The 26,422-nt window shown below is 42.8% G+C and overlaps 1 protein-coding gene across 3 annotated transcripts in view; it reads left to right on the top strand.

Moving 5' to 3' along the window:
• Window positions 1–24,634, top strand: part of zgc:113516 (uncharacterized protein LOC541449 homolog) — a 230,183-nt gene extending 205,549 nt beyond the window's left edge. For 2 of the 3 annotated variants that reach the window (XM_052153177.1, XM_052153180.1), the window contains one exon: window positions 22,821–24,634. In XM_052153177.1, coding sequence (XP_052009137.1) covers window positions 22,821–22,879 — 59 coding nt within the window. In that variant the 3' untranslated portion in view covers window positions 22,880–24,634. Of the gene's footprint in view, window positions 1–12,702; window positions 13,694–22,820 lie in introns of those variants that run through there. The other variant, XM_052153178.1, reaches the window with a different exon arrangement.
• Window positions 24,635–26,422: the final 1,788 nt, after the last annotated feature.

Below are 26,422 nucleotides of genomic sequence, written 5' to 3'. Positions count from 1 at the left end.
TCATATCTGTTACAACCAACAGCTGCTGCGGGTCAATTGTGTCTAATAGTGCTGGTGCGATAACAATGACGGTGAACCCTGAAATATCATCATCATTTCTGTAAAATCCTGTGAAATTTAAAGAAGCCCCACTCTCCAATAATCTTTGGAAAACGGGGTGTTCCATCCCCACAAACGGCACTTTTTGGGCAGTTTCAGCGCAATATGAGCGTAGTGACCATTGTCAATAGGGGCGGGGCAGAGCGTTTGTTTGTAAACAGTAACTTTGTTCAATTGTTCAATTTATTTATAAAGCACATATTAATACAACAGAAGTTGACCACAGTGCTGTACATAGGATAAGATAACAATCATAAAATCACAATTAAATTAAAAACATTGTCACAGACACTTCAAAATCTAAGCGGCGTCAATAATAACCTATTACACCACTAAGCACAATACTCATGAATGATCTAAACGCCAGAGTGAAAAAAAATACGTTTTTAAGTGTCGTTTAAACTCTGTAAGAGAGGAACATTCCCTGATATAATGAGGTAAATTATTCCACAGCCTGGGAGCAGCCGCTGCAAAGGAGCGGTCTCCTCTCATTTTCCTGAACGTGCGCGGGACTACCAAGAGATTTAATGATTTGGAGCGCAATGCTCTCTTTGGTTTATACACCTGGATTATATCAGCTATATATGTCGGAGCAATGCCATGTAGTGCTTTAAAAACAAATAAAAGTATCTTAAAATTAATCCTGTAGAAAACAGGCAACCAATGTAGTTCTCTTAATACAGGAGTAATATGCTCATTTTTTCAAGTGCCTGTTAAGAGTCTAGCGGCCGCATTTTGGATTAATTGCAATCTGTTTAAGCTTTTGTGTTGAACACCATAGTACAATGCATTACCATAGTCCAATCTAGAGAAAATAAACGCATGAACTATTTTTTCCAGGTCCTTCCGTGTTACAAAGGGCTTAATTTTAGCGACTAATCTTAACTGGAAGAAACTCATTTTGACTACTTGATTTATCTGTTTATCAAATTTCAGTGCACTATCACAAATTATTCCTAAGTTTTTTACTTGACGCATCAGATAAGGGGATAGTGTGCCCAATTACATTTTAGATGTATCTGCAGACTCTGAAGGGCCAAATAAAATCAATTCTGTTTTTGATTCATTTAGACACAAAAAATTTGCAGACATCCACCTTTTAATCTCCCCAAGACACTCTACCAGCCTTTCAACAGCAGCAGGGACAGTTGGTTTTAAGGGTAGATACAACTGGTGTCATCTGCGTAACAGTGAAAATAAACCTCATATTTACTAATGATCTGACCTAAAGGAAGCATATAGAGTGAGAAAGAACTGGTGCTAAAATAGATCCTTGTAGTATACCGCATGATAAAGATGCTGAGCTCGACGTACATTCTCCCATTTGCACTGCAAAACTTCTGTTTTGGAGATAAGACTTAATCCAATTTAAGACATTACCTCGAATACCTACACAATTTTCTAAGCGTGAAGTTAAAATATTATGGTCAATTGAATGTTTCTCAAAATTAAGTCATTTTAACATTTAATAGTTGTCTAATTAGGTTGGCTTGGGAAAGCTAACCTTTTGACATACTATTTAAACTTATTAGGTTGGCTTGAAAGAGCCAACCTACTGATATTCTATTTAAACTTATTGTTATTAGGTTGGCTTGAGAAAGCCAACCTACTGATATTCTATTTAAACTTATTAATATTAGGTTGGCTTGAGAAAGCAACACTATTGTAATCTCACATAATTATTATTAGTGGTGCTTGCAAAGCAACACTATTGTAATCTCACATACTTATTATTAGGTTGGCTTGAAAGAGCCAACCTACTGATATTCTAGTTAAACTTATTATTATTATTATTATTATTATTATGTTGGCTTGAAAGAGCCAAACTACTGATATTCTATTTAAACGTATTATTATTATTATTAGGTTGGCTTGAGAAAGACAACTTACTGAAATCCTATTTAAACTTATTATTAGGTTGGCTTGAGAAAGCCAACTTACTGAAATCCTATTTAAACTTATTATTAGGCTGGCTTGAGAAAGCCAAGTTACTGAAATCCTATTTAAACTTATTAGGTTGGCTTGAGAACGTCTAGGTTACGTATGTAACCTCTGTTCCCCGATGGAGGGAATGAGACACTGTGTCGGAGAAGCGACACTAGGGGTCTCTCTTGAGCGCCCATATATACCTCTGTTCTATGATAAAAGGCCAATGAGAAGTTGGCAGACAGTATTTGCATATTCCGCCCCCGGACATACGGGCATTTAAGCGGGTTCATTCAGGATTTTTCTGAGGAGCCGGAAATGGTACATATGTACCCACTTCAGTCATGCCATGCGCTGAGCCGTGTACATGAACTGCTGATACAGGAGCGGGCAGGTATTCTTATGTGCAAAGGCGACCAGCTGTATCAGGCTGCACGTACCCTTCCCCAATGCCCCATTAAAGTCATCAGAAGCCTGGCTGGGCCTCTTTTCTCTCTATGTTTCTCGCATAGAGCTACTACAGCCGTGGCCCTTACATGCATTAAGGGAAGGGGGTCTTACCCCGTTTCCTATTCTTTCAGGGGGAGAAGACCCTGCGGAGACCACACCTACCCTGCAGGGGAGGCAAAAGTGGCGAATACATCACATGGCCGCTTGGGTCCTATGTGGGAAAGTTGGTGCGGTGGTAGATCCAGCCTCGTGGAGGGGGAAAGCTACAGCACGGCGACCGAGGCAGCTGGAACTGCCTAAGGGAGACACGGGGGTCCGCTCGTGAGGGGACAGTACCACAGAATTACACACAGGGGGAGTCCGAACAGGAGGCCTTAACCTTTGGAGCATCTATTCCAGTACAGGGTAGATTGAGTACCCGTAGTGGCTTGGGTCGGCGAGTTCCTCAGCTGAACTGCAGACCCAAAAGGGCTAGGGAGGAATCAACCAGGGATCCGAAGATGGGGTCTCCATGGTAACAAAGGCGCACTATTTTAGCCTCCGGGCACCTTTTAGGAACCTGATAATTAAGTCGTGCTTACCTAGAGACTTGCCGTCTATCGTGTCGTGGTGAGCCGCGATGGCGGCGACATACACCTTGAGGGTGGAGGGGTACAGCCTCCTCTCCAGCCTCTCCTGTAGGAACACGAGCACTGACCTAACCGCGCACCTCTGTGGGTCTTCAGCCCGGGAAGAACACCAATTTGCGAATAGGCACCACTTTAGGGCGTAAAGATGCCTGGTAGAGGGGGCTCTGGCTTGGTTGATAGTATCTATGATGGTCGATGGTAGACCAGCTAGATCTCCCGCATCCCGTCCAAGGGCCAGACGTGGAGGTTCCAGAGGTCTGGGTGCGGGTGCCAGAGCGTACCCCGTCCCTAAGAAAGAAGGTCTTTCCTCAGGGGGATTCGCCAGGGAGGGGCTGTCATGAGAAGCGTGAGGTCCGAGAACCAAGTCCGAGTGGTCCAATAAGGGGCCACCAAGGTGACTTGCTCCTTGTCCTCCCTGACCTTGCACAGCACCTGTCGTGACAGCACGTCCGTTATCACATTGAGGTTACAGGGATGTGAGTGGTGCGCAGAGACTTGAGTCACTGCTGGCTCCAAAGGAGGAGCCGACGGGCGAGCTGTGACATGTGGTGGGAGCGTACTCCGCCTTGGCGATTTCTGTAGGCTACCACTGTGGTGCTGTATGACCTGACTAGGACATGTTTGTCTCTAATTAACGGGAGAAACTTCATCAGGGCAGAGAAAACAGCCAGCAGCTCTAGGCAGTTGAGCCCTAACTGGGTTAGGGACTGCCCGTTGCACATGGCGCCCTAACCCAGTTTGGAGGCGTCGGTTGTGACCAGGACGCATCGGGACACCTGCTGCAAGGGTACTCCTGCCCGTAGAAAGCAGAGGTCTGTCCAGGGTTTGAAGGTTTGTCGGCAGGTGGTGGTGATTCTCACACAGTACGTGCCACGGTGCCATGCTCGTCTCAGGACTCGAGTCTGAGGCCAGTGCCTCCCAAAAGTGGGAGGCACATATACAAACTGTTGTAATTCCTACACCGTTCACCTGATTTGGATGTAAATACCCTCAAATTAAAGCTGAAAGTCTGCAGTTAAAGCACATCTTGTTCGTTTCATTTCAAATCCATTGTGGTGGTGTATAGAGCCAAAAAGGTTAGAATTGTGTCGATGTCCCAATATTTATGGACCTGACTGTAGTAACCAAAATAAGCCTATAACAAATGAGAGGACGGTATGTGTGTGTGTGTGTGTGTGTGTGTGTATGTGTGTGTGTGAGAGGAGTGACGCGCACAAAATGGCGGACGTGACTCTCATGGAGTGTACGTCATGCAAGATTTCTGGCCAGAGAGTCCTCTCTGGCCACGAATGTGGGCGGAGTGAAGCCGGTTAATGGCGTCTGCCCGTGTGCAGTGTGTCTTTCGCTTGTACGTCTTGTGTGTGTGGTTAGTACGACAGAGAGAGAGAGAGAAAGTGGCAGCGCCGAAGCCGGTTTCGCAATCGTGGGAGAGAAGGCAACTGTTATGGATAAACAGTATGCCAGTCTCATCCGCGATGGCATAAAAACACAACAGTCCAACCTAGTCAAGTCAAGTCAATTTTATTTGTATAGCGCCTTTCACAACACACATCGTTTCAAAGCAGCTTTACAGAATATCAGCATTAACAGATGATAAAACTGTAATGTCTATAAAGTCGATTAATCATCATTGTGTAATTTCGATAAAATACGATTTTTAATAGTGTTTAAAAATAATTAAATGATAATTGTATTAATAACCCCAGTGAGCAAGCTGTAGGCGACTGTGGCAAGGAACACAAAACTCCATCAGATGTAGATTAATGGAGAAAAATAACCTTGGGAGAAACCAGACTCACTGTGGGGGCCAGTTCCCCTCTGGCTAACATTATGAATGTAATGTAAATATTAATTATGTATAGTTAAAATCATGGTTTAAAATTATTAAACTAAGTGTTAAGGGTCAGTGATTAAACATCGATTGTGTTTGAACTGTAAGATTAATGACCAAAGTCTTTGAAGTCCATCTTGATTAATTGCAGAAGTTCACATAGATGCAATTGTGCTTGTTAATTGGCTGATGAAGGCTTTGTTGGCAATAGTTGGTCTATGCATTCCATTTAAAGATCGTAGTCCATCTATAGACCGAGGTGATGCAGGTTGGAGTTGGCATCATTTCATCCTCTGAAGTCCGTCATAATAGATTGAAGTGATGTTTGGCTGGCACCGGCTGCATTTAGTCATCATCATTCTGCGACATGTAGCAGTGGAGTCCAACATGAAGCAGGAATGGTGCTGGATCCAGCCGGTTCTGGTGACCTCAGGATAGGAGTCCCGAGGTTGAGACAGGGAAACAAATAAAAAGATGTAAGCGTAGATGCCATTTAATTTATTGCAGAGTAAGAGATCATGCTCAATGTTTCTGGTTTCTGGTTCCGGCAGACCTAACTAAAGCAGCCTAATTGTGGTTTGGAGGATAAATTAGGTGTATGCCTGGCTAAATAGATGAGTCTTTAGTCTAGACTTAAACTGAGAGAGTGTGTCTGCATCTCGAACAGTGTTTGGGAGACTATTCCATAGTTTAGGAGCCAAATATGAAAAGGATCTTCCTCCTTTAGTGGATTTTGATATTCTAGGAACTATTAATAGGCCAGAATTTTGCGATCTTAATGAACGTGTTGGAATATAGCGTGGTAGAAGATCACTTAAGTACTGCGGAGCTAGACCATTCAAAGCTTTGTACGTAGTTAACAGAACTTTAAAATCAATACGGAATTTAACAGGTAGCCAATGTAATGATGATAAAATGGGGCTAATATGATCATATTTCTTGGTTCTCGTCAGCATTCTGGCTGCTGCATTTTGAACCAATTGAAGTTTATTTATTGATCTTGCTGGACATCCTCCCAGTAATGCATTACAATAATCTAGTCTTGAGGTCATGAACGCATGAATTAGTTTTTCGGCATCAGCAACCGAGAGCATATGCCTTAATTTAGCAATATTTCTTAGGTGGAAGAATGCTGTTCTACAAACATTTATAATTTGATTTTCAAAGGACAGATTGGTATCAAATATAACACCTAAGTTCTTCGCTGTTGAAGATGATGTAACAGTACATCCATCTAGAGACAAATTATATTTTAGTGGCTTATTTTTTTGAGTTTTTTGGTCCAATAATTAGAACCTCTGTTTTGTCAGAATTGAGTAGAAGGAAATTTCTGGCCATCCAATCTTTTATTTCATTAATACACTCTGCTAATTTTGAGAATTGTGAAATCTCATCAGGTTTTGAAGAAATATAAAGTTTTGTATCGTCAGCATAGCAGTGGAAACTTATTCCACGATTCCTGATAATATCTCCCAGGGGAAGCATATACATGGAGAAAAGCAGAGGCCCTAAAACTGATCCCTGTGGCACTCCATATTTTACTTTTATTTGGTTTGACAATTCCTCATTTACATAGACAATGTGGTAGCGGTCTGCTAAATATGACCTAAACCATGCTAATGCCACTCCACAAATTCCAACATAATTCTCTAGCCTATTCAAGAGAATGTCGTGATCTATCGTGTCGAATGCAGCACTAAGATCTAAAAGCACTAGAAGAGAAATGCAGCCGCGATCAGATGATAAGAGCAAGTCATTTGTAACTCTGATAAGTGCAGTCTCTGTACTGTGATGAGGCCTAAATCCTGATTGAAATTCTTCATATATACTATTTCTCTGTAGAAATTAACATATTTGGGAGGATACTACCCTTTCTTGTATTTTTGACATAAACGGGAGATTTGAAATCGGTCTATAATTAGCAAGTTCTCCAGGATTAAGTTGTGGCTTCTTAATTAGCGGTTTGATAATTGCCATTTTAAAGTTTCTTGGGACATGTCCTAAGCGAGGAGTTAATGATATTAAGAAGAGGTTCTGATATTACAGGAGATACATCTTTTAAGAGCTTAGTTGGTATAGGATCTAACAAACAAGTTGTGGCTTTTGATGTTTCGATAAGTTTTGTTAGCTCTTCATGACTGTCACGAACCCCGCTCCTCTGCCCCATCTCCGCGTCCACGAGCACGCACACATGCACTCCGCGAGCGTGCTCGCTTCCCGCTTCCTCGCTCCGCCCCCTTGAGCTCGTACGCTCTGTTTCCTCCCTCGGGCTTCCACGCCCGGTTTTGCTATTACGAGCTCTCGCTCGTAAAATATCTCCTCCCTCTGGCGCACTCGCCTCAATCAGCCTGAACATTATGACCACTTGCACTCACGCGCTTCCCATCCCCACACATTAGTTTCACCTGCACTCGTCTCGTCACCTTCATTGTTCACACCTGCACCTTCCCCTATAAATACCCAGCACTTCCGTTTCACGGGTGTTGGTTATTGTATGTATTTAGTTCCCCGTATCTTTGCCCCTGCTAGTCTCGTCTAGTTCTGCCCCTGCTAGTCTCGTCTAGTTTTGACCTCCCCACTATTCTTCGTCTTAGCTTGCCAACTCCCCATTCCTCTCGTCCCCCTGTCTTCGTTCCCGCTAGTCTCGTCTTGTTCCTCGCCCTAGTTGTTAACTGTTTTACATTTACATTACATTTACATTTATGCATTTGGCAGACGCTTTTATCCAAAGCGACTTACAGTGCACTTATTACAGGGACAATCCCCCCGGAGCAACCTGGAGTTAAGTGCCTTACTCAAGGACACAATGGGTGTGGCCGTGGGGTTCGAACCAGCAACCTTTTGATTAACAGCCCTGTGCTTTAGCCACTACGCCACCACCACTCCACCGCCACCATTCCCCGCTCTCGTTCACCTCATTGGATCTGCCCCCTTGTTATTGTTATCTTGATACCCCGGCTTTTGACCTCACGCTCCCCTTTGACGACTCTACACTGGATTTGCCCTGTTTTGTACTTCACTAAGGAAATCTGAATAAGGCCCGGGTGATCTATACACTGTAGCAAGGGTAAAGGACGACAGAGAATTTTTATTTATATTTGTATTTGACGGTGTCACCTTAAGCATTATTAGTTCAAAAGACTTACATTTATATCCTGTCCTCTGAGTAACACCAAAAACTTCACTGTAAATTGTAGCAACACCTCCTCCTTGACCCTTCAGACGAGGCTCATGTTTATTACAATAACCTGGGGGAGTAGATTCATTTAAACTAATATATTCATCCGGTTTAAGCCAGGTTTCAGTCAAACAGAGCGCATCCAATCTATGATCTGTAATCATTTCATTGACAATTAGTGCTTTGGTAGAAAGAGATCTAATGTTTAGTAGCCCTATTTTTATATGATGTACATTTTTAATTTGTTTGTTTTGTTCAAGTTTGACCTTAATCAGATTTTTTCTTAATGATTTAGTGTGGGTTTTGTGTTTGGTAGTTCGGGGAACAGACACAGTCTCTATGAGATATCTAGGTGATACAGTCTCTATGTGTTGTAGTTTATGTGACCTGTGTGACGTCTCAAGGCAGCTAGCAGACGTTCGGATTAACCAGTTTGTCTGCTTCCTGACCAGGGCCCCATTTAGTCAATTAATATCATTATTAAGTCTATGAGCCAAATTACTAGAGAGGAGAGCGCCACCTTCCCTGGAGGGATGGAGTCCGTCTCTCTTTAGCAGGTCAGGTCTACCCCAAAAACTTTTCCAATTGTCTATAAATCCCCTATTTTATTCTGCAGACACCACTCAGACATCCAGCCATTCAGTGACACTAATCTACTATAAACCTCGTCACCACGACGAGCAGGGAGGGGACCAGAGCATATTACAGTGTCTGACATCGTTTTTGCAAATTTGCACACCTCTTTAACATTATCTTTAGTGATCTCCGACTGGCGAAGCCGGACATCGTTAGTGCCGACATGGATAACAATTTTAGAAAATCTACGTTTAGCATTAGCCTAGTTGGATTACAACACAGAAAACTCTCTTTTGTGATAACAGTTTGTTACATCAATAGCTTGACTATTATTAGCAACAAATGAGCGGTCTCCACGGTCTGTAAACTGTACAAACAATAACCTTGATCCACAAGAATAACACACCTAAATATCCTATCTCTGCCCAGACGTTAACCTCTTACTTGAATCGCTTGAGGGCGCATGTAGAACGTGTGTTCAGCCGTCATTCGACTCCGACTCGGTTCCGTGTTGCTCGGGTGAAGATGGGAGGCCATTTTCTTGCTCTGTCAGCGGGCGGCTGCTGATTCTCGACGGCTGGCGGAGAAATCAGCGACGTTAACTTGACTGAAGAGGAAAGGGGATCCTTCTTTCTTCACTTCTGCAGGCAAACGGATGAAGGTGCGGATTGCTCGGCGGTTTCCTTCCTTCAATGTAATCTCAACTCGTCCAGCGAGATGGAGATTGTACGGCCACCAGATGGTGTTACACTAGCAACCAAGTAACAAAACACATATCTTTGCACCAGAACTTCGTAAGGAATTCCAGGTTGATTTATTTCACTCAGGATGGTAAGGAGGCTTGATAAGTATCACCCTGGTAACTGCATAGCAACAAGATGGGGTTACCCTATCAACCAAGTAAAAAAATCACATATCTTTGCACCAGAACTTTATAGAGATTTCCGGTTTCTTTCATTTGCCTCAGGGTAGTAAGGAGCCTTTTAAGTTTTACTTTGCTCCCTGCCTAGCAACCAGATATTCAACAAATTTAGTTTAGGTAAGATCAATTCTGTCATTTTGTATTATTTTTCATTCACTGGATCATTTCTGTCAATTCTGATTATTTTGGTTATTTCTTCACATCTGCTTGGACCCCAATGATTGCCGCTTGTGGATATATTAAATACTTGAGATTATTTTAAAAAAAAAAATGCTTTTTCAAACTAGTTGTATGCCATGCACCTGATCAGAACCAAACCACTGCAGAAATATTCAGAGTCCCAATGAACATAGTTATCAAATGAATTTGAACTTTGCATCATCAAACAGTATGCAAAAACTTACATAGTAAGCGTGGCCACTTTTACGAAAACGGTTTTAACTTTTGAATGGTTGGCGATATAATAATAAAAATAAAAAAATTCTCTAACTATGGTTGGTTCGATTGATTTTTGCATGCAGTTTCTTTGTTGAATGTGACATCAAGGTCTATGAGGACAGTTGCATATCTTGAAAAACTTGGCTACCATTGACAAATGAACTTTTAGCAGATATTTTAACTAGTCCTAGGCCATTTGCCTGATCGGAATCCATCCAGTTCAGAAATATTCAGCAGAGTTCCAATATTAAAAGTTATCAAAGGAATTTTTACATTTTGATTTATCGTCAAATGGTATGGCAAAACGAATGTAATGGGTATGGCCACATTTATTATAATGGTTATAAATTTTGAACTGATTGATATCTGTTATATTACTTCAAAAGCAAAGGAGTTGTATGGATCAATTTTATGCTGCCTTTATGTGCTTTTTACAGCTTCAAAATTTTGGTACCCAATTTTCAACAAATTTAGTTAAGGCAGGATATGTTCTGTCAAAATACTTTTTTCTTGTGATTCCTTGCATCATGGTGAATTTTGTAAGATCCAGCCTTTTGTGAATAGTCTTGAAGAAAATGTAATTAATAAAACTTGCATTTTGTAAGATTTATACATTTTATTTTGTTAAAGATTAGGCAATTCAATTAGATGGAAATTTGTTATTCAATTGAAATGGATAGATCTTGCAAATAGGCAAAAATATTTATAAATAAATATATATTTATAAAATGTTTTCTGTTTAAATTGGTTTCCATTTCTCTTAGCATTTTTTCCTTCATTCACAAGTGGCGCCTTATGGAAAATATCTGAAAAAAAATTTATATTTTGATATAGGCCTTTGTGTGGACTAAAACAATGACCAGCGAAAAAAAACACATTTCTGTAACTCCACTTGTCACAAACATGATCTACTGCTTTTTTTCCCGTTAAGCCAGCCATTCTTAGAAGTGCACAAGGAAAACTCTTGATGTAGCTTGGTTTCTCTTCGGAGAAGAAAAACCTCACCGAAACTCCATGTTTGCATTTAATTGGGTCATCCATTTGTTTGCAGTAAGTTTTCTTATTTAATCCAAGGCCACTGATGTTAAGTTTTTTCTTTTTAACGGTTTTATATGGAAAAATGTAAGGCAATACAATGTGCTTTGTGTTTAGATTATGAGCTCTTGACATTTTGAAGTAGTGATTATGACAAAGGAAAGTGTGATAAAATGTGTTTTCTACATGGTTATGTTATGACCGAGTGGAAATAGAAGGCAGACGGGGGTGTGGATCCAAATGCGGCTTCATTGTTAAATACAAAAATAACCAAACTCTGGAACAAAAGAAAGGTCCTCGATGGGAAAAAGTAGACTGACACACAACCGAACAGACAGACGAACACAGGTTGACTGAACATCCACGAAGGGTAGGGGAACCTCGAACAAACACGGGTGGAGATAAGCAGGGTAACCTCGAACAGACACGAACAGAGATAGTGCACACAGGCTTAGGCAGTGAGCGTGACGCGTAGGGCGAAAAACATGGAACGTCAACGAATGACAATGGGAAGGGGAGAAAGCGGGGTTTAAATAAACAGACAAGGTAATGACAAAATAACAGACAGGTGTGGACAATAACACAGTGATCAGGGCAGGGAGCGTGATCCGGAAATTGTGGGAAGTGCAGTTTCACACACGGACAGTGAGACTCAGGGTGGACAACAGGGAAAACGTGACATGGAACGGGATCGGTGATGGGTGAAACGGAAAACACGGAGCGGACAACAAGGAAACGTGATGTAAACATGATTAGTGAAGCAGAGAACACAGGGCAGACAAACACAGGAACGTGACAGGTTATTGTTTTGAGGAACAATAAAGCCACGTTAAGCATTTTAGAATGTGCATAACAAATAAAATTGCTTTTGGTAACCCAATCATTAGTGGCTTATCGTCATGTGCACTGTATACGCACACAATAAAAATGGATTGTGCACGTCTGACTTGCTTTGCCACTGCCTGCTGCATTATGGTCGCAAGAGAGATACACAGATCCCTGGCCAAGCAAAAGACAAGAAAAGACCAGTGAAAAATTATTAAATAGTAATTATCAAAATAAAACATGCAACACCATCCATTTATACTCATAATCAGTGATATGGTCAACAATAGCTTATTGCCATGGCTGATCGATATCGCTTGCTGTGCATTTTGGTGAAACTGGCTAAGGTGGTCCCATGTGAGAAATGAACTCACTTACTAAACCATTAGCAATTGGTGTTGGTTAAAAAATTAAACACGACTGCCATCTACTGATCATGTCTCTCCTCTACCACCTAATGTCACGTCACACCGCATGTGCCATGTTAAGCATTTTAGAACAGGATTTGTTTCCCTTTTATGCACAATCTCAAAGGCCGCACCTGTAGATCCTTTTCAAATTGTCCCATCCTCACATTGTTCGTGACTCAGACACACTCTTTAAGTTTAAGTCTAGATTAAAGACTCATCTATTCAGACAGGCATACACCTAATTTATGCATGAACTCATAGTTATGCAGTATTAGTCAAGTCTACGTGAACCAGAAACACTTCTTATATTCTATAATTCTGCTTTATAGTGAGTGGCATCTACGCCAATATTATTCTGTTTGTTTCCCTTTCTCAAACTCAAGATAAATATCCTGAGGTTACCAGAGCCTGCTATACCTAGCTCCGGTCCTGCCTGATGTTTGAATCCCACTGCTATGTGTTGCTGAGTGATGTCAACTTACTGCAATCTGTGCCAGCCAGATATCACATCAGTCTCCAATGATGGACTTCACAGTGGATGAACTGATGCCAACTCCAACCATAAGACAATGGACACTTTACTATCCACTGCTTGAACCTTGGACTTAGGATGGACTTCACCAAAATAAACTGCCACAAGCTGCCAGTCAAAATGTGATGCACCTCACTGACCTCTGCTTGCATTACCTTGGTCAAAGGATGAACTACACTCTTAAAATGGAATAGAGGTTTAATAAATTAATTATCATCTAAAGCCTTCATCAGCCAAATAAGGTGTACACTTCTGCAGTTAATTCAGGATGTACTTCTAAGACTTTTGTTATTAATCCTAAGGTGCATACAAAAAATGTTTAAACATTGGCCCACATTGTTTTATTAACTTTAAAACATGAATTACAGCATGCATACTTCACATAAATAGCTAATATTGGAATTATATCCATGCTGTTTAGCCAAAGGGTTTTCCCCCAAGTTTATTTTTCTCCATTAACTATCATCTTATAGAGTTTTGTGTTCCTTGACACAGTCGCCCTTAGCTTGCTCACTAGGAGTCCAAATACAGCTATTAGGTAACCGGGCCAATTTGGTTGCTTAGGAGACCTAGCTGGAGTCACACAGCATGCCCTGGATTCAATCTCGTGAATCCAGGGAAATCAGCATCTGTACTCACTGAGCTACCCAGGCCCCATATTACACATAGTTATTAATATTGGCATTACCCAAAGGGGAATAATTTTTCTCCATGAACTAACATGTAACTCCAATATTGGCCTAAAGACAAATAATATTTTTAAAGCATAATCTAAAACCATGTTTTTCATCAAACATTTAATAAAATTATTAATTTAAGACATTACAGTTTAATTTTCTGTTACTGCATAATTTCCAATAAAGTTGCTTTTAAACCATGTGTTTTTTTGAAAGTGCTACAGGACAAAGCATGTGCAGTCTCTTTGCCTCATCTGACTCAAATAGACAAGGGAAGAATGTCTGCAAGGTGACAACCTGAGCCATGAAGGGATTGGCCAATACTTTAGGCACATAATCATCCCTGGTCTTGAGGATGGCCTTTGACAGACCTGGACCAAATGAGCAAGAGTGTTGACCAACTGAAGGAAAAGCAAGTAGCAGCACAGAGTATACATAAGCTTACCATGTCTATTGGCTCAAATGGTGAACCTGTACGTGCAATTAACACCAGTTTTTAGTCCTAGACTGGGATGGAAGCGGGGCTCAAGGGCCTCAGCCATCAAGCTCTTTGCAAAAACATACAGACCAAAGGGTGTTTGGCCACTTACAAACAACCCAGAAGGTTGTGACCCATCGCTATGGCAGTGACATATACTTTAAATGTGAATCCAAATGCTCTTGTAAAAAGTGAAGCACTGCCTGAACAAAGCAATGTGCTGGGTTCTCACTTGGGTAGGAACACCAGGCAATGAAAAATCGAGGGCCCTCTAGCCTGTGGTATGGTGTCGAGCACTGACTGCGAACCACCCTGTTCAGGGTTGTCTCTACCAGCTCCGGAAACCAAGGGCAACTGGGCCACTGCAGCAAAATCAGCAGTACGGTTTCCTTCTCTTCCTGAACCTTGCATAGCACTTAGTCTAGCAAGCGGGCAATAGGGAACGCATACTTGCACTGGCTATTTGTGAGCTAAGGAGTCCAAGCCTAGCTGAGCCATAGTCAAAGGTGACAAATCAAAGGCGACATATAATCATCTCTGGGAAGGCAAAAAGGTCCACTTCAGCTTTCTTTGAATGACTCCCCATCCACTGAAGTGTCCATTCCCCCGCTCTGACTCCCTGATGCAAGAGCAAGTATCAACAGAAGATGTTTGCTTCAGAGGATAATTCGACATGCCTGATGTTGCACTTCCCTTGGTGATTTATGTATGCCACCAACGTAGTGTTGTCCATACAGACCAAATTGTGAAAGCCTTACATGTCTGCCCAAACAGCTTTCAGAGCCAAAAGGAGTGCTAGCAGTTCTATACGATTTATGTGCCATGCAATTCGCAGACCTGTCCAGGTGTGAGGCACTTTTAAGTTGACCTAGTACTGCAGAGTATATGTAACAATCCCAGAGGAGTGACTATTTCCATGGCGGTCATCAACCCCAAAATTCGCTACAAATTACGTAGCAGTATGACTACCCCTGTCTTGAACCTCAAGAATAGAATAGTGTTGGTCAAACTTGCCGACATGGTCTACACATTGAGTTTTATTCCCAAGAAATCAACTGAGCACCAACACATTCTTTGCCCAATTGACTTTGAGACCCAAATGCTTCATAAGCAACAGGTACCTGTGCCTACACACCTTACCTACACATGGACACCCCTCTGCCTCAGCAAAGCAAGCGCCATGTCAACGCATTGTGCTAGGAGACAGGGATAAGCCGAAGGGCAGGACCTTGAAATGGTACACCGTACCTACGAAGGCGAATCTGAAGAGTGACCTGTGGTGAGTGGCTATTTATGCATGAAACTATGCATCCACTGACACGAACCAGCCGCACGGACAGACGTGAGACAACATCTGTCCCTGAGTGAACATCTTGAAAGGAGAATTCTGTGGGGGACCGCAGCTAAGCATGTTTTTCTAACTTGCTTAGATAATGTAACGATTACCCTGTCTTGTTTCTCTGTTGCCCTTTTGTTTACCATTTGTTGTCACTTTTGCATTTCTTAGTTCTCACTTTAGTCCCTTATGTAATTCCATAGTCTCTTTGTTAGCGTTCGTGTTTTCCTCTGTTCATTGTTTTCACCTGCCCTTGTTAATTTGCCTTTGGTTTCTGTTAATCACATTGTTATCTTGTTTGAGTTCTGTTCTTTCATTGGTCCCTTTTTTCCCTGTCTGTGTATTTATACCCTGTGTCTTTGTTCAGTCTTCGTCGATCGTTGTTTGATGTTTGCCTGATGTTTGCGTCTCTCCCTTGTTCCCTGTTTGTCTCTACCGTGATTACCTTATCCAGTTTATGTTTCTTTTCCCCATCGTGGGTTGTTCTTTTGTTCATTTAGTGTTTGGTTATCAAATAAACTCTAACTGCGTTTGGATCCGCATCTCTTCGTCAGCCTCATTATTCAGACGTAACAGAACGATCGAACACTATGGATCCAGCAGTTATACGGGCCAACTGCCGGTTGCTCAACCTCAAACAAGAGGGCCGCCCTGTTGAAGACCACATCAGCGACTTCCTCGCGCTGGCGAAGTTCACAGACTTCTCGGACTCAGCCCTGGTGGTCTTCTTCAGGGACACCTTATACGGTTCGCTCAGGGAGCGTTTGCCGCCGGCAACGCTTGGTTGGACTCTCCACGACTTCCTGGAGGCGACCTTACTGGTCTGCGGCTCACCCTACACTGTGGTCTTCGCCGAGGAGGAGTCCACCTCTCCTCCCACTGTGGTGACTCCCCAATCGTCCTTGGCGCTTCCTGTCGCACCAGCCCCACCTGTCAGCGAGTCCGTCCCCACGCCAGTCGCCTTCCATGAGCCAGCGCGGCCCACTGCGTCTGCCCGGAGGAGGGAGAGAAGACGGGCTTCCGCCTCCCGGCCAGCGCCAGCCCGGTCTGCGAGCCAGAGCCCACGCATGTCACGGTGAGCGAGCTAAAGCCCACGCATGTCACTGTGAGCGAGCCTGAGCCCTCGACCGTCCCCGAGCCAGTGCCTGTAGCCTCAAACGTCAATGAGCCAGTGCCGTTAGCCTCAAATGTCAATGAGCCAGTGCCGTTAGCCTCAAACGTCAATGAGCCAGCGCCTGTAGCCTCGACCGTCCCTGAGCCAGCGCCTGTAGCCTCGACCGTCCCTGAGCCAGCGCCTGTAGCCTCGACCGTCCCTGAGCCAGTGCCAGTAGCCATGACCGTCCAAGAGCCAGTGCCAGTAGCCATGACCGTCCAAGAGCCAGTGCCAGAAGCCATGACCGTCCAAGAGCCAGTGCCAGTAGCCATGACCGTCCAAGAGCCAACGCCAGTGGTCGTGCCCATCCTAGAGCCAGCACCTCTCGAGCCTTCTAGGGCTCCTCCTCCCGAGCTTTCCAGAGCTCAGCCATCCGAGTTTCCCGAGCTTTCCAGAGCTCAGCCATCCGAGTTTTCCGAGCTTTCCAGAGCTCAGCCATCCGAGTTTCCCGAGCATTCCAGAGCTCAGCCATCCGAGTTTCCCGAGCTTTCCAGAGCTCAGCCATCCGAGTTTCCCGAGCTTTCCAGAGCTCCGCCTTCCGAGTTTCCCGAGCTTTCCAGAGCTCCGCCTTCCGAGTTTCCCGAGCTTTCCAGAGCTCCGCCTTCCGAGTTTCCCGAGCTTTCCAGAGCTCCGTCTCCCGAGCTTTCCAGAGCTCCGCCTCCCGAGCTTTCCAGAGCTCCTCCTCCCGAGCTTTCCAGAGCTCCGCCTCTCAAGCCTCTCGAGCCTTCCAGGGCTCCGCCTCTCAAGCCTCTCGAGCCTACCAGGGGTCCGCCCCTCAAGCCTCTCGAGCCTCCTAGGGCTCCGCCTCTCAAGTCTCTCGAGTCTTCCAGGGCTCCGTCTCTCAAGCCTCCCGAGCTTTCCAGAGCTCAGCCTCCCGAGCTTTCCAGAGCTCCGCCTCCCGAGCTTTCCAGAGCTCCACCTCTCAAGCCTCTCGAGCCTTCCAGGGCTCCACCTCTCAAGCCTCTCGAGCCTACCAGGGGTCCGCCCCTCAAGCCTCTCGAGCCTCCTAGGGCTCCGCCTCTCAAGTCTCTCGAGTCTTCCAGGGCTCCGTCTCTCAAGCCTCCTGAGCTTTCCAGAGCTCCGCCCTCCGAGCTTCCCAGAGCCCCGCCTCTCAAGCCTTTCGAGCCTTCCAGGGCTCCGCCTCTCAACCCTCTTGAGCCTACCAGGGCTCCGCCCCTCAAGTCTCTCGAGTCTTCCAGAGCTCCGTCTCTCAAGCCTCCCAAGCTTTCCAGAACTCCGCCTCTCGAGCCTGCCAGGGCTCCGCCCCTCAAGCCTCTCGAGCCTGCCAGGACTCCGCCCCGCAAGCCTCTCGAGACTCCCAGGGCTCCGCCTCCTGAACCTCTCGAGCCTTCCAGGGCTCCGCCCCCGAGTCTCCTACGGCTCCGCCCCCAGAGCCTCTTGAGCCTCCCACGTTGCCGCCTACCTCGGCTCCGCCTCCTGAGCCTCTTTCAGCTCCACCTCCTGAGCCTCCCGAGCCTCTCCCGGCTCCGCCTCCGAAGCCTCCATTGGCTCCTTCTTCAGAGCCTTCATCGCCCTCGCCTCCTTCGGCTCCGCCTCCTGAACCTCCTTCAATTCCTCCTCCGGAGCCTCCCGAGCCTCTCCCGGCCCCGCCTCCGAAGCCTCCATTGGCTACGATTACCCTGTCTTGTTTCTCTGTTGCCCTTTTGTTTACCATTTGTTGTCACTTTTGCATTTCTTAGTTCTCACTTTAGTCCCTTATGTAATTCCATAGTCTCTTTGTTAGCGTTCGTGTTTTCCTCTGTTCATTGTTTTCACCTGCCCTTGTTAATTTGCCTTTGGTTTCTGTTAATCACATTGTTATCTTGTTTGAGTTCTGTTCTTTCATTGGTCCCTTTTTTCCCTGTCTGTGTATTTATACCCTGTGTCTTTGTTCAGTCTTCCTCGATCGTTGTTTGATGTTTGCCTGATGTTTGCGTCTCTCCCTTGTTCCCTGTTTGTCTCTACCGTGATTACCTTATCCAGTTTATGTTTCTTTTCCCCATCGTGGGTTGTTCTTTTGTTCATTTAGTGTTTGGTTATCAAATAAACTCTAACTGCGTTTGGATCCGCATCTCTTCGTCAGCCTCATTATTCAGACGTAACAGATAACAGTTACCTGGGTCAGCTTATTAAAATAATAGGTATATTATTTGTTTAATGATAAATAAGCATTATTTATCACCATTTTGCCAGAGCCATTAGGTGGTTCCCCATAAGCAGTATTCCCATACAATTCTCTCCCACTGCTACATTCAGTTCAACAGCATTGAATTTATCCATTCTGTGTTCAAATCTTTTTTTTTTTATGTTGTTATTATTATTGTTTAATTCAGTACTTTCCTATTTGGTCATTAGTTTATTATCCTTTAGCAGTGCATATTCATTATTACCATATTTAATTGTTGTGATATTTACTCTTGCATATCTATTATTAATAAATGTCATTACAATGTTACAACTGTGTCTCCATTGTGTTGATGATCAAAGACTTTACTAGTTGTCCAGACTCTCACAAATGCTTCAGATGAATCAGTTGACCAACTCTCTCTAGTTTACATTAATTCGAAATGATCGAACACTTTTTGGAGTGTTCTAAGATTGTTAACATAATGGATTAACTAGTCTTAACTGGTGCCACATATTGCAAAGGGGGAGGGGTCATCTGATACACTCATAACCACACCTTAAGTGACACATGATAAAAAATCACTACAGACGCAGTAAAAGAGAGGCACTGACCTCGCAAACTGAAGCAAATAGCCGTGTATGGTACTATGGTAGGTACTGACAGGTACTATGCTCAGTACACAGCGAGTCCCCAGAGAGACCAAGTGCAGTTTATTTACAAAAGTGATATCCAAGAACCCTAATTTTAAATGTGAACAAAACATAAACTTTACTTAACTAAACTAAACTTGACTTGGCTTGGCTTGGCTTGACTATGAAACCAAACGTAAACATAGTCAAGAACATAGTCTCCACTGAACATCGACGGCTCCTCTGTGGAGATCAGCAAGAGCACCAAATTCCTTGGTGTTCACCTGGCGGAGAACCTCACCTGGTCCCTCAACACCAGCTCTATCACCAAGAAAGCCCAGCAGCGTCTCTACTTTCTTCGAAGCCTGAGGAAAGCATATCTCCCACCCCCCATCCTCACTACATTCTATAGAGGGACTATTGAGAGCATCCTGAGCAGCTGCATCACTGCCTTGTTTGGGACTTGCACCGTTTTGGACCGCAAAGCCCTGCAGAGGATAGTGAGGATAACTGAGAAGATCATCGGGGTCTCTCTTCCCTCCATCAAAGACATTTACAAAAAACACTGTATCCGCAAAGCAGCCAGCATTGTGGATGACCCCTCACACAAATTATTTACCCTGCTGCCATCTGGCAAGAGGTACCGAAGCATTCGGGCCCTCACGGCCATACTGTGTAACAGCTTCTTCCCCCAAGCCATCAGACTCCTCAATACTCAGAGACTGGTTTGACACACACACACACACATGTCCTGAGTTGCACTTTAATTACTGTCACTTTATAACTGTCTGCTACCTCAATAACTGCTATGTGCATAGAACACTATCTCATAGTATGTTATGTTTACGTTTTTAGAAACTGTCATCTTTTTGGACTACTGTGTACTGGTCGGAGCTGCACTGTCTCTCAATGCGCCTATTGTCCTGTTCATTGTTAGAAATTTCTTGTACTGTCTCGTACTTTTTGCACATGTTATTTACTAGCCAAATGTTTGTGAGGGGTCACGTGATTGTGCGTTTGGTATGACATAGAGAGAGAATAAAATGGCGGCACCGAAGCCAGTTTCACGGTCGTGGGAGAGAAGGCAGCTGTTCGTTTATCGCTCAGAAATGCGTGAATGGCTCATAAACGTCTTTGGTTCTTTAATGGATAAACTCAGTTTGCTGGTCTCCTCCGCGATGGCTTAAATACACAACAGTCCAACGTGGTTGGATTACAACACAGCAAAATCTAATTTGTGATAACATTACGTAACATTAATACCTTGAGTATTATTAGCAGCAATGAGCAGACTCAGCGGCCTGTAAACTGTACAAGCAATAACCTTGAAACCTAAGAATCAGAATCAGAATCAGAATCAGCTTTATTGCCAAGTATGCTTACACATACAAGGAATTTGTCTAGGTGACAGGAGCTTCCAGTCTACAACAATACAAACAATACCAAAAACAGCAGCATGACATAGGTAATTAAAAACAAAAAAGAACACAAAATAAATAATTATACATATACGTACATACACTCACCTTCATACATACCCACATACACACACGTAGTGCAAATCTAATACAATCTGTTATATAAAGAACAACAAACTGTATATTATATACAGAGCAATGTAAGTAATGGCAGAAGTGGATATGTTGGATAATATAAATTAAAATTAAACTGTGTATTGCACATAATTATTGCTCAATGGGGCAATTTAATTGTTTATTAGATGGATGGCCTGAGGGAAAAAACTGTTCCTGTGTCTGATGGTTCTGGTGTTCAGAGCTCTGAAGCGCCGGCCAGAAGGCAACAGTTCAAAAAGGTAGTGGGCTGGGTGAGTGGTGTCCAGAGTGATTTTACCAGCCTTTTTCCTCACTCTGGAAGTGTATAGTTCTTGAAGGGGGGGCAGGGGGCAACCAATAATCCTCTCAGCAGACCGAACTGTCCTTTGTAGTCTTCTGATGTCTGATTTCAGTAGCTGCACCAAACCAGACAGTTATTGAAGTGCAGAGGACAGACTCAATGACTGCTGAGTAGAACTGTTTCAGCAGCACTGGTGGCAGGTTGAACTTCCTCAGCTGGCGAAGGAAGTACAACCTCTGCTGGGCCTTTTTCACAATGGAGTCGATGTGTATCTCCTACATCAGGTCCTGTGAGATGGTAGTGCCCAGGAACCTGAATGACTCCACTGCTACCACAGTGCTGTTTAGAATGGTGAGGGGGGACAATGTTGGGGTGTTCCTCCTAAAGTCCACAATCATCTCCACTGTTTGGAGCGTGTTCAGCTCCAGGATGTTTTGACTGCACCAGAAAGCCAGCCGTTCAACCTCCTTTCTAGATGCAGACTCATCATCATCTTGGATGAGGCCGATGACAGTGGTGTCATCTGCAAACTTCAGGAGCCTGACAGAGGGGTCCTTGGTGGTGCAGTCATTGGTGTACAGGGAGAAGAGTAGTGGGGAGAGCACACATCCCTGGGGGGCATCAGTGCTGATGGTACAGGTGGTGGAAGTGAATTTTCCCTGCCACACAAGCTGCTGCCTGTCCGTCAGAAAGCTGGTAATCCACTGACAGGTAGAGGTGGGAACAGGGAGTTGGTTTAACTTAGTCCGGAGTATATCTGGTATGATTGTGTTGAAAGCCGAGCTGAAGTCCACAAAAAGGATCCTTACGTATGTCCCCGGTCTGTCCAGATGTTGCAGGATATGATGCAAACCCATGTTGACTGCATCATCCACAGACCTGTTTGCTCGATAAGCAAATTGAAGGGGGTCCAGAAAGGGTCCAGTGATGTCCTTTAGGTGGGCCAACACCAGTCTCTCAAATGACTTCATGACCACAGATGTCAGGGCGACAGGTCTGTAGTCATTAAGTCCTGTGATTTTAGGTTTCTTAGGGACAGGGATAATAACGTGGCGTTTGAAGCAGCATGAGACTTCACACTGCTCCAGTGATCTATTGAAGATCTGAGTGAAGATGGGGGCCAGTTGGTTAGCACAGGAACGAAGGCAAGCTGGTGAGATGCCATCTGGTCCTGGAGCCTTCCTTGACCTTTGCTTCCGAAAGACACGGCACACATCGTCCTCACAGATCTTGAGTGCAGGTAGTGTAGCAGGAGGGGGGAGGAGGGGGGATTGCAGGAGGTGTTAATACACAAGGAGTATTATATTTCCGATGACATCATGGTTGAGGGACGCATTCTGTCATTCTTTTCATCCAATAGGAGATGAGAGTTTGATCTTTCAGAATTTGTCTGGATCTGTGGTCTGTTTTGGACTCCCTTTGTTGGATTTTGGCACAGTTTTGTGTTATCAGGCTTTGTGACTGTGACATTTTTCATAAAATATGTTTTTCAATAAAACAATTGACCAAGGTACAATTTAAGCAAATATTTCACTATAAATATACATTTGAATCTTCTAGTAACTGCAAATTAAGAAGATATAAAGTAACAAGCCATTTGGAAAAGAGCAGAGGAAATAAGCTAACTTTTTTTTTATCTCTTAGAGTAAAGACTTTTCTTTAATTCAATTTCTTTACTTTTCCCCTTTTTTCTTTCTTGATTTTTTTTTTCCAGGTATGCCATGGCTCGACTCAACTTCTACTTTGAGAAGAAGCAGGATTTCTTTGAAATGAAACTTCATGATGAATTTCCCCCACACAGAGTTTAGTAGAGTTATTTTCCAAAAGTTTCTGAAAGGGCTTTCACTAGCAATTGTTTTAATCAAAAGATAATCATTGTCTTCTTAAACATTTGCATTTATGCAGTTGGTGTTATAGTTATGAACGTTACAGGTCATTTGTGTATTTGACCCCTGAGGGTTGACTGAGGATCTGACCCATGTCATGAATGCAGTAACAGTGCTTGCTCATTTAGCCCAGCTCCCGGAGAACAAACATCCATGTGAATTGTAATTAATTATATGATCATTAGTCAAATTAAGCAAGTGTTTTATGATATTTAAAGGGGTCATGAAATGGAGAATACAAATGTTCTTGATATTTAGACATATAAGAGGTAACTGTACTATAGAAACATCCTGTATATTTCAGAACTCAAAACTTCCCTGTCTAAAAAGAGCATTAATAGTTGCCACCCTGCTTAAACGTCTCATTTTTAAATCTTTTTGTTCTTGGCATCATGAAAGATTGCTCATTTGTGTTTATTTGCATGAACTAGACAGATATCTTTGACTACTTTATACATATCTTGTGCCGCTTTTAAAAGACTTGGTCAAGTTACAACTCTGAAAGGGAGAAACAATTATCTCATTCAGCTTTCTGCCACTGTCATTGACATGTTCTTTCACCCATCTGTGCCATTTTTAATTGTTGGTGTAAACATAGGACATCTTTGACGATGGACGTCTTTGATGATGGACGTCTTTCACAATTTCTGTGTAATTTTGGCAATGTGCAACACGTGCACCTTCAGTGTGTTTGTGCTTAATTTCACCATTCTTTAGACAATAATGTATTCATTTTTTTCCGCTCATGTCAGCATGGATTGCTTTTGAACAGTCAAAATACAATTCAAGCTTTGCAAAGGAACTGTTATTGAAGGATGGGGCAGTTAAAAACACTTAAAATTTAATGTTTTATTCATGAATATTTCAAATGTCATGACTGTTTGATAGTTTATGGTGTGGAGTGTTAACAGTTGTGCTTGAGATAAACAGTTTAATATATTCAGATGCAATGTGTTGGATGTGGAAGTGCATTATGTGGTTGTGGGGTAGTGGTCTAAAGCACATAACAGTTAATCAGAAGGTCACTGGTTCAATCCCCACAGCCACCACATTGTGTCCTTGAGCAAGGCACTTAACTTCAGGTTGCTCCGGGGGGATTGTCCCTGTAAAAAATGCTCTGTAATTCGCTTTGAATAAAAGCATCAGCCAAATGCATAAATGTAAATGTAAACCCTGAAATCCTGTTTTATTTTGTTCTTCCGTTTGAGTTTGCTGAATTTGAGGAGCTGCATGATGTTAGCCAATCAGAACAGTGGGTGTTTATATTTAAGTTTTCGGGAGGTGCTTAGGCCAAAACCGAATATTTCAGACAGAGGGCCAAAAACAAGGTGAAAAATGATCATGTATTACTGAATTGCGACTGTTTTGGTGCAAAAAATGTCATAACATTATCATTGGACCTCAGGGAAGAAAATAAAATTATTAATAATAGCACTTCATGACCCCTTTAAGTTTTAGGTCATTAATGTATCACATTTATTTACTGACACAAATGCATTCATCAATAAAAGTATATTTCTGCCTAATTAGATTCCTCCAGTAGGAATCTACTCATGTATAGAATTGATGTCTTTCAAATCGTTACTTAGCAAAAATGAATACAATACAAAATTGCTGAAAGGGGGCGTGTTTATGTAAATGTCCACATTTTATCAATATATATATGTCAATAAATCAAATGTAATTTTGACTGATGGTTTTTCAAACCTAACATGCTTCAAGATGACATCAATCTGAAGTACTAAGCAAAGAATGGCCCACATTTGCCTTTAGGGGGCACTACAGGCCATGCCCAAATGTCCCATTTTCAGGTCAAAATGTTCTAATTTTGTACATTGATATTACAGGCCAACGGTAACACCTAAACCAATAAGAGCCAACATTTGCCCTAAGGGGGCACTACAGGCCACGCCGAAAAGAGCCATTTTCTTGTCAAAAATGTTCTAATTGTTTACATTGATACTACAGGCCAACAGGAAACCCCACACCATGAATGGCCCACATTCACCCTTAGGGGGCGCTACAAGCCATGCCCAAATGTCTTATTTTCCAATTGATGCTATTTCCACCCCATTTATTAAATTCTTCTGAAACTTAATGTACATACCTCATTTCTTATTGGGAACAAAAAAGCCTCAAGGATCCATAAGATCCAGCATGATGGATTTTCCTGTACACTGAAACATTTTTGTTTAGGATTCAGACAGAAAGGCATGTATTATGGATTCCTCCATTGGGAGGGTTTAACCCCAACCCTCTACTGATCAATTTTAAATGATTTGCCATTTTGAGGAGGAATCGCATTGCAGCTTTCTTTTATATTTATTATTAGATTCCACCGGTAGGAGGAAATCTATTGTAATTGACAGTTTTATTATTAGATTCCTCCGTAAGGAGGGAATCTATTGTAATTGATAGTATTATTAGATTCCTCCGTAGGAGGGAATCTATTGTAATTGACAGTTTTATTATTATTATTATAATTAGATCCCTCCGTAAGGAGGGAATCTATTGTATTTGACAGTTTTATTATTATTAGATTCCTCCGTAAGGAGGGAATCTATTGTAATTGACAGTTTTATTATTATTATTATTATTATTATTATTCTCCTTGAGCCCCAATAGCTCAAAAAGTCACTGGTCAAAATTTTTCTAAATTGGCACATTGATACTCCATGCCAACGGGTACCCCCAAACCAAGAATGGCCCACATTCGCCCATAGGTGGCGCTACAGGTCACACCCAAAAAACATATTTTCAAAGTGATATAATTTCCACCTCATTTGTCCAAATCTTCTGAAACTCGGTAAACATGCCTCGTTTCTCATGGGGAACAAAAAAGCCTCAAGGACCCATACTTCTGCCATTATGGATTTTCCTGTAGAGTGAAAATTTTGGAAAACCTACAAAACTCTTCTTCTCCTGAAACTTAGCTCCAACTGACTTGAAATTTGGTACATGTGTGTAGAATGGATGTCTTTCCAAACTTTACTTAGCAAAAATGAATACAATACAAAATGGCTGAAATGGACGTGTTTATGCAAATGTACACACAAATGATGATCAAAAATTTAAAAAATCCCATTGATTTACAATGGCTGAGCAAAAGTGCCCCCTCTACTGGATAAATACGGTCTACATGTAAAATCCCATTCACTTACATTGGCTGAGCAAAGAGGCTCCCTCTACTGGAGCAACTCTGTCTACTACATGCAGCTCTCCTGGAGCCATCTCTCTAATGAAGCATTTCGGTCTCCTAGTGGGTGGAGCTCCAGACTTAGAAGCCAGATGACATTTTGTTGCGTCTGCACGAAGGTATGTCAATTGTGTGTTTTAATGCTTTCCAGTTTGAACATTCAAGCGATTTTACACTATTCAAGTCAACAAAGGCAAAACAACTCAAATAAATGTTTGCGAGCTGTTTGTGTGA

The sequence above is a fragment of the Xyrauchen texanus genome, chromosome 22 (assembly GCF_025860055.1).
Source record: "Xyrauchen texanus isolate HMW12.3.18 chromosome 22, RBS_HiC_50CHRs, whole genome shotgun sequence".
Classification (NCBI taxonomy): Eukaryota; Metazoa; Chordata; class Actinopteri; order Cypriniformes; family Catostomidae; genus Xyrauchen; species Xyrauchen texanus.
Note: the sequence above shows the minus strand (reverse complement) of the source record. Positions and strands in the feature narration are given on the sequence as shown.